This window comes from Hypomesus nipponensis, chromosome 8 (assembly GCF_054491055.1).
Source record: "Hypomesus nipponensis isolate SF chromosome 8, ASM5449105v1, whole genome shotgun sequence".
In the NCBI taxonomy this organism is placed as follows: Eukaryota; Metazoa; Chordata; class Actinopteri; order Osmeriformes; family Osmeridae; genus Hypomesus; species Hypomesus nipponensis.
Window position 1 is genome coordinate 5,075,214 of NC_140368.1, and position 8,997 is coordinate 5,084,210.

Below are 8,997 nucleotides of genomic sequence, written 5' to 3' on the forward strand. Positions count from 1 at the left end.
ACATGCGTAACCCTGGCATCTACAGTTTATATTCCTGTCATTATTTCTTTATTTGTTGTGGAATATTTATCTTACTGTACTGTACTTGGGTTGCCACAGCAGCTGGATTGAACTCAGTTGAAGGTATGTGTAAAAGTAGGTACATAAATGTGTGTATGTGTCAGATCGAGGCTGTTCTATCAAGCTGGTACAAAGGCTGTGTAGTGCTTGAGACAGGGTGATACTTACAGTGTAGTGTGTGTGTGTGTGTGTGTGTGTATGAGGAAAGGAGATATTTGTTTTTGTAACTGTTGTGATCTAAAGGCAATTTCCTTCTAGCATGTGTTCTGACAAGCAGACCTGTGAGATTGTGTCATTAGCATAACATATGGTTCTGTTATGACTTGTTTTGTGAGCACTCAATAAATTACTTTATGTGATTTTGGGTAGAACTGTTGAATTTATTATGTGGCCCCACGAGGGGGGTGGGGACAGGCTCTGGTAATTAGTGATATGAGTAATTAAGGGTTCTGAAGCTCACAGCGTCTACATCTGAGTCTCTCATTTAATTAGACACACAATTTTACATACTCTCTCTCTCACACACACACACACACACACACACCAACAGAATGTTTAAATAAGCGTTTAAAAACGTTTTTAACGATAAACCATATTAAAGTACAGCTCTCTTCTTGATCAGACAGCTGAAATCGTAAATGAGTCTGTCTGAAGTCTCTGAGCTCACTGGGTTGTTTGTAGACAGATGAAATATCTCAACACACCAAGGGTCTCCTGACGTCTGGAGGTTGTGAATAGACCGTGCAGCAAACAGGGAGGCTGGCTGATGAATCACTTAGCAGCTCGGGAAGATCTGCATAGATTTATAAAACAACAAAAACATGAAGAGACAGGAAGTGAAGAAGAGTGGGAGAGAGGGATAGAGCGGGTGGGGGGAGGGTGGATAGAGGGATCGAGAGACTTGGCGTGTAGATTTATGGACAAGAAAGGGTTGTGAGAGGGGTTGGGGGGGGGTAAATAGACACGATACAAAGTGATAGAGGGGAAAAGAGATAAATAAAGAGAGAGAGACAGTGTCAGGTTCACGGCGAAATAGTGATGCATCAGCTGTCAGATCCAATCAATTCTTCGTCATCGTCCTCATCACCATGTTATTCACCATCGTCTTCATCCTGTTCATCCTCCTCAGCACCTTCTCCTTGTGGCTCCAGCATTTGGGGGTGAGGGGGGGGGGGTGCAAGATGGTGTCTTTTCAGGGCTCTTCCTCCCTGGCTGGGCCAGTCTGCGTCTCAGAGAGCAGACGAGAGAACAATGCCCCCCTCAGGTGGAGGGTGGTAGGGGAGTCAAACTCTACAACACGGCCCTCCTGCAACAGCAGCACCCTGTATGTGGGTGTGGAGGAGGGCATGTTGTTAGGTCTATCAATCGCTAATGAATCAATCAAATCATTTGTCTGTCTGTCTGTCCATCCGTCCACCAACATGTATATATATCCCCAGACAGAACCTTGCAGTGGAACCCTCCTCACCTGTCTGTGTGCATGGCGTTCCAGGGGTTCCGTGTGAGGGTGAGAACAGTGCAGTTGGAGAACTCTGTGTGGAGCAGGTTCTGTAGCAGCCTGTCTGTGGGTGAGTCTGTTGGGGGAACCGGTTCCTCATAGACCAGAACTGCAGAACCTCGCAGTAAAGCTCTGGCCACACACAAGAGCCTCCTTTCACTGGAGCTAGGGAGAGGGAGAGGGAGAGGGAGAGGGAGGGAGAGGGAGAGGGAGAGGGAGAGGGAGAGGGAGAGGGAGAGGGAGAGGGAGAGGGAGAGGAGGGAGAGGGAGAGGGAGAGGGAGAGGGAGAGGGAGAGGGAGAGGGAGAGGGAGAGGGAGAGGGAGAGGGAGAGGGAGAGGGAGAGGGGAATGGAGAGGAGGGAGAGAAGGAGAGGAGGGAGAGGGAGAGGGAGAGGGAGAGGGAGAGGGAGAGGGAGAGGGAGAGGGAGAGGGAGAGGGAGAGGGAGAGGGAGAGGGAGAGGGAGAGGGAGAGGGAGAGGGAGAGGGAGAGGGAGAGGGGAATGGAGAGGAGGGAGAGAAGGAGAGGAGGGAGAGGGAGAGGGAGAGGGAGAGGGAGAGGGAGAGGGAGAGGGAGAGGGAGAGGGAGAGGGAGAGGGAGAGGGAGAGGGAGAGGGAGAGGGGAATGGAGAGGGAGAGGGAGAGGGAGAGGGAGAGGGAGAGGGAGAGGGAGAGGGAGAGGGAGAGGGAGAGGGAGAGGGAGAGGGAGAGGGAGAGGGAGAGGGGAATGGAGAGGAGGGAGAGGAGGAAAGGATAACAGGGAAAAGGGATGTGGTTCAGATGATGTAGTCATCAGGGAAACCTCCACCTTCCTCGTCTAACACACACTCTCCCTCCTCTTCCAGCTCAGGCTTGCACACACACCCTTACCTGAACCCTACCCCTCCGTGGATTAAAGGGTGGAGCAGTTGTCTTGGCAGACTGCTCACCCTCTCCTTCAGGTGGCATTTCTCCAGCGCGTGCCACACCTGGGCATCGCCATGGCAACCCCATGGGTCCAAGTTGGAGCGCAGGGAGCCCGAGAACAGAACAGGAGACTAAATAGGAGGAGATGAAAGAGGAGGAGGAGGAGAGAAAGGAAGAAGTGGTAGCTTGGTTCACTGAACATGATGAGGTTTGACGAAGTGCGAACAGGTTCGACCAGGTGCCCCTCCCACCTGAGGGATGATAGCCAATCGGCTACGGAGGTCATGAAGTCCCAAAGTTGCTAGGTTCACTCCATCTATCGTGACCACACCCTCTCTGCCCTCAACCAAACGGAACAGAGAAGTGGTGATGGCTTCAAGGTCTGTTGCAGACTTGCTGACCACACCCACCTATGGATGAAGGCAGGAATCAATCAGGAAACACACAAACAATGACAAAAACATCTACACACACTAACAAAAACACATACACAGACAGACACACACCTTCTCCTTGGGCCTAGTGCAGAAAGAGAGTCTGGCACACGAGGGGTTCATCTCTGTCTCGTAGTTCCGGAACTCCAGCACTCCCTCCTCTGGCCAGGTAGGGGGCGCTCCACAGGACACTGACCACGAGGACTGGCACACAGGGAGAGGGGAGAGAGAAAATGTGGGAGGGAGAGTGAAATTGATATCTGTATTGCATATGTGTAGATATGTTTGTTCATCTCTCTCTCCATTTGAGTGTGTGTGTGTGTGGGCTCACTACTCTCTCCGTGTGTGTTTGTGTTCACCTCTCTCTCTGTGTTTGGGTGCTCCACCAAACTCTGCAGGACTCCAGCACTCCTCTGCACCTCACAAGACGACCGAACCAACACAGGAAGGACCCCTCTCAGCTGGAACCATTATCACCACCATCATCACCATCATCTTCATTACAATCATCACAAGCAACAATCTCTAGTGTGTGTGTGTGTGTGTGTACTCACACTCAGAGCGTAGGTTAGGCACAGTCCCATAGTGGAGGGGTCTAGTTCAGAGTCTAGCAAAGCCAAAGACACCAGGAGCAACACCACACCTACATACACATCTAACCACACAGCCAGCCACCTACACACACACACAGACACACACACGAACACACAGGCATACAGGAGAAAACATGCACAGGTAGGGAAGTTGTCAATGAAGGTATTCCCAGTGTCAGTGTCTTTGTGCGTATGTGTGTATGTTATTTCACCTGTCTAAAAGGATGCTGTTGTATCGACACAACAGGTGCTCATCAAGAACACCATAGAAGCGGGAAAGATCGCTTCCATAGTCATGGTGGTCTGTAGTGGCAGTGACATCATCACAGTGCGACTCAGAAAAGAGGGTGGAGAGAGAGGTGGTGGAGTCTGCAGCCATTTGCTTGACCTGACTGGAGGCTCGCTGGTAATAAGACTGACACACAACAGAGAAGAAAGTATATTAGATCAATACTCCCTCTGGTGGAAGAATAGCAGAATGCACATTTTCAGTCAGGCACCACACTCGTGTTCGACTCTGTAATGCAAAACAAGTGCTTACCTGTAGAGTGAGGAAGAGCAGGGTGAGGGCGGGAACAGCTACGCTGAACATCATGGAGTTGTAGCTTATCAGGAGTGCTATAATGCACACCTGCAGCCAACCAAAGAGGCAGGACTGCAAGAGGGCGGGGAATGCCTCCTCAATCATATATAAGGACTACAGAGAGAACAAGAGGCTCAATATCACTAAATGTTTCGAAATAGACCAAACAAAAGAATTTCAACCAATGACTCGTCTAGAGGTAATGTGTTCGGAACTCTGACCTGTGATAAGTTCCGGAGCACCCAGGAAGTAGGCGTGGTCTTGAAGAAGCTGAGGGGAAGACTGAGTTTGGAGGTGAGCAGGTTGTCATGAAGACGAGACGATGCTCTGACAGAACCCCGATTCATAGCCAACGCTACACAACACACTGACACACCTTGATACACACACACACAAAGGTCAGCAACACACACAGACAGAAACATGATAGACAGCAAAGGCCACAACACAGGAGGAAGACAGACAGGAAGACTGTGCACTACAAGCATCATGTTGGGCAAACACAAACACACACAAGGCCTACCCTGCAGCATCCCCAGCAGGGCGTAGACAGACAGACGAGAGTTCCTCAGGTCTCTCCACTCCTCCAGACCCTGAACCTCCTTGGCCTCTGCCGTCCACAGCGCCAGCACGACAGCCTGACACACGCACCACACACACACACACACCTGGGCCAGTACCACTAGCCCCGCCCAGCCCCAGCCACACACACACAGGTACCGCCTCACACATGTCACCTGACCAGAGGAGGGTAAGACATGCGTTAACACACAGATGGACAAAGACTCTCACACACACAAACAGACACACACTGCCTCTCAGAGCTGCACCGGACTAACTGTGTTTGCGGATGGCGCTGAGGTCACCTCTGCGTTCAGTGGTCCCCTCAGGGCCTGACCGTCATCACTACAGGGAGGGTGGTGGAGACAAAAGAGCAAGAGAGACGTTGAGGGACAGACAGTTTTTATGGGAGCGTGTGTGTGTTTACACACTGAAAAAAACGGAAAAGTTAAGTCTACTCAAACGGTTTGATGAAATGAATTGCCTAAAGCCATTTGAGTTGAAGAACTGGATCAATTGTGTGAACTACACGTTTACTCAATTAATCCAGTCAAATGGCTCTGGACAATTCATTTCATCACACCATTTGAGTTCACTTAATTTTTGAGGTTTACAGTGCAGTGTATGAACAGATCAGTGCAATGTAGCATGGTACGATATAGCACTAATATTCTACCAGGGGGATTAAAGGGGATTGTTATTCAGCCTCAAGACACATACCGGTATGATACATCTTTAAGGACACAAGTCTTCGTGATCCAGTTCGCTGAGAGAAAGTGGTCTTCTGTACATACAACAAATATCAATAACATTAAGACACAGTCACACGTGCACACACATTTATTCCTAGTAAACTAAAAAGGTGTACCTGAGTAACCTGTACAGCTGACTTCCTGGGAACACAGGAAGACATTCAGAAAATGCAGGGAATTCCATGCCTGTCAATAAAAGATGATAAAGATGACTGTACATTACCGATGTGTGTCTGTCTTCCCTGTGTGCACGTGTTACTTCTGTGTGCATGTTGTCTGTTTGATGTGTGTGTTTGTGTTAGAGTGTGTGTGTGTGTGTGTGTGCGTGTGTGCACTGCGTTTCCTGTGTGTGTGTGTGTGGGGTCACCTGTGTGAACCTCCGAGGGAGGGATGGCAGCAGACGGAGAGGTGTGTGCAGAAGTGGAAACACACACATACACGTGAAGACCTGCGAGGCCGTCAAAACATTCCCATCATCCACCAGGACATAGGCTCCGAAGGTACACACACACACCTGTGGATGAGGGGAGGGAGAAAAAACACAGATCACACACACGCACGCAAAACCGAAACTCAACCGTCGGGTCTAAATAGCCTCTCTCAAAACAGTCCACCACTCGTAACCCGTGGCCCTAATCTGTCATCTGGTCAGATTAGAGGTTGTAATCTCTCCTGTTTTAATGCCCTGCTGTCAGGGTCTGTGACGTTTGTCCTTCTGGGACTCAGGTAGAGTAACATGCTGCATAGTACATGATGCACCAAACACTCACACAAGAAGCTGATTGGATGCTGTTGAGTTGGCAGAGTCATATGGCAGATAACAGACAATAATCCTGCATGAGGAAAGGGCTCTCCTAACCTGAATAATATCTAGTATCACAGGATGTAGCACAGAAGGGACGCATCAGGGTTACTGCTGGACCGATCAAAATGCTCATACCAGAAAAGGCACGCAGACACGATCCAATAGAGAGAAGGCTGTCAGGTATCCAAGAATCCTTAATGTTTCAAGCTCTTTCTTTCTGGTCACACCCACTCTGCAATGAAACCACTCCTCCAAGACCAACAGCTTCACCGTCTATATGAGAGATAGAGGAAGAAGAGAATAGAGAGAGACAGTCCACAAGTGAAAAGAAGGAGGAGCTAGGAGGAGTAAGTAGAGTGAGTAGAATGTGACATTATCAAGGAGACTGGAGCAGAAGCATTCAGTGAGAGAAACATACCCTGATTCCATTCAACATCTCCCGTAGAAGATGTTCTCTGTCTGCTCTCACTCTCTGTTGGTCTCTCTGAGGGGAACCAGAAAGTGTTACACACACAACTACACAGAGACACGTTCTGACACACACACACACACACACACATACACACACTCCCTGACCTGTATGGCCGAGGCCCTGTGTTGTACAGTGGAGGCGAGGGGGACCAGGAGGAGAAGCACCGTCAGGCCTGCCAGAGCAGAGGGGCCCAGCTCCCTCCACAGCAGACACACACACAGCGCCCCCTGCAGCACAGAGGAGAACAACACAGGCAGGGACACGGACAGTGCTGCTACCTGCTCAGCATCCCCCAGAAGAGAGGAGATTGCAGGGGAGGACTGAGATTGGGCCTGGGGGAGGAAGAGGAGGAAAAAGGAGGGGGAGGAAGAAGAAGAGTCAGAGATAGAAGTGAAGGTGACGGGAAAGCAAAACAAACTGCCATGTTTAGAGAGAGAGAGAGAGAGAGAGAGAGAGAGAGAGAGAGAGAGAGAGAGAGAGAGAGAGAGAGAGAGAGAGAGAAAGAGAGAGATCTGTTTACCTGTTTATACAGAGCAGCTGTCAAAGCAGTGTGAGCTCTGAGCTTGGTCAACTGACTGTGACACTCACACACCTGTAGAACCAGGGTATGGCACACCACCACAGCCAATAACAGTACAGCATATGTATGGCCTGACCAATCAAACGCTGGCTGGCTCTCACAGAAAAGAATTGTCCACCTGAGGAGACGAGAGGTGAGGGCAGAAGGATACAGCTGAGTGTATGTGAGAAAGTGTGTGCGTGGGTGTGCATTTACCTGAGGGCCTGAGAGGGCAAGAGAGCCAGCAGGTCGGAGGTCATCCTGAGCAGGGTCACTTGGACCAGTGATGGGCGAAGCCACACCCAAAGGTGTCGCAGCAGGGCGGGACCAACTAGGACGGGCTTTTGTCCAATTAGAGCTTCCTCCTCCTCTCCACTTGACTCGTGGCTGCTCCTCTGCTTAGAGTTTTGCAGGGGGGCGAGAAAGAAAGGAGGGTGGGAGGGAGAGGCAGAGGGAGAGGGAGAGGGAGAGGGAGAGGGAGAGGGAGAGGGAGAGGGAGAGGGAGAGGGAGAGGGAGAGGGAGAGGGAGAGGGAGAGTCATGTCTAGATCCCACAAGGATAAATGTACAAGATATACAAACAGAGAACCTAGACACAGAGGGTCAATTGTCATGTCGCCATGGTTACCTCTTTGCCTCCCCCATCCCCTCTCCACGGCTGCTCCAGTTCGGAGCACAGGCTTTTGGCGGAATCTTCATTGCCAGGGCAACACAGGTCAGAAAGCTGTAGCCTTCGCCTGTAACCAGCCGCCACAAGTCTGAGGAGATGGAGAGGAGAGGAGCGGAGAGGAGCGGAGAAGAGGGGAAGGGAGCGGAGCGGAAAAGAGAAGAGAAGAGAGGAGGAGAAACTCATTGACAGAAACAGAATAATAATGTCCAAAAGAGAGTGGAGACAGGGATGAGCTCACCTGTTCACGGGCCAGTAAGATACCCGGTTAAAGAATGACGCCTCACACTCCTTGGTTCGGCTTTGCTCAGGGTTCCACTGCATGCGCTTTGGACACTTAAATGTCATTTCCCTAAAGAGTATCTTAAATTATACCGTCGCACCGTCGCACTCAAATAAAGACCATTTTCAAACAAAGACCTGTTTCGAAAGCGATTGCAGAATGGTACAAATATTTACAACAACTTTTGGCTATTTATTTTCAATTCCAACTTTATACACTGAAAGGGAAAGAGATTTAATATAGACTTTATTGCGTCTACTAGGCCAACATGAAATAAGAAAGACGAACTCTCACCTTTCGGTTGCCCGTGCTGCCGGATGGATAACGAGCGCAAAGGTGGAGAGAAGCGGTGGAACAATGGGTTTCAGGGGGGAGTGCGGAGAGGAGGTGGCTCTGGATGGACAGTCCCTGCACATCTGGACAAGCCAAGCTGCAGGAGAGTGCATGCGATATTTATCCTTTAAACCGCCAACAAGCTTTCATTTGAGGCGAGGCATGATATAACAAAATCACCCTGGAAAGACAAATTTACGCAACATATTTTTCCTTCGTGTCCTTTGTGTCTTCATCCGTCGATCGTCGTATCAGAGCCCTGAATGAGCGAGAAAAAAATGCTGACCGCGCGGGCCAATGACATAGGCGCGCGCTCGGGGGCGTGTTTTGCTGTCAGAATTCTGACAAAGTGCTCCTCGAGGACTGGGTCAAGAGGGGGTCAGAGATGCAGACATAAAGGCAAGGCACCGCAATTCGAAATAAAAGTTGACTTAAAAGTTGAAAAAAATGGTTTTTATTTAGGCTAATTTACATGTAGTTATTCCATTAATTTGG

The 8,997-nt window shown here is 49.8% G+C and overlaps 1 protein-coding gene across 1 annotated transcript; it reads right to left on the minus strand.

The window, feature by feature from the left end:
* Positions 1-419: 419 nt before the first annotated feature.
* abcc13 (ATP-binding cassette, sub-family C (CFTR/MRP), member 13) lies at positions 420-8,593 on the minus strand. Its single transcript, XM_084703395.1, has 24 exons — positions 8,464-8,593; positions 8,128-8,238; positions 7,848-7,977; positions 7,437-7,615; positions 7,182-7,359; positions 6,766-6,993; positions 6,608-6,673; positions 6,325-6,462; positions 5,752-5,898; positions 5,501-5,570; positions 5,353-5,416; positions 4,911-4,977; positions 4,595-4,808; positions 4,293-4,447; positions 4,030-4,185; positions 3,701-3,903; positions 3,450-3,570; positions 3,255-3,356; positions 2,968-3,099; positions 2,713-2,871; positions 2,426-2,592; positions 1,529-1,723; positions 1,160-1,382; positions 420-960 (listed from the first exon to the last, which is right to left on the minus strand). The coding sequence occupies exons 1-23, from the start codon at positions 8,583-8,585 to the stop codon at positions 1,253-1,255; spliced, it is 3,234 nt and encodes a 1,077-aa protein (XP_084559521.1). The 5' UTR covers positions 8,586-8,593; the 3' UTR covers positions 420-960; positions 1,160-1,252.
* Between the last annotated feature and the right edge of the window lie 404 nt (positions 8,594-8,997).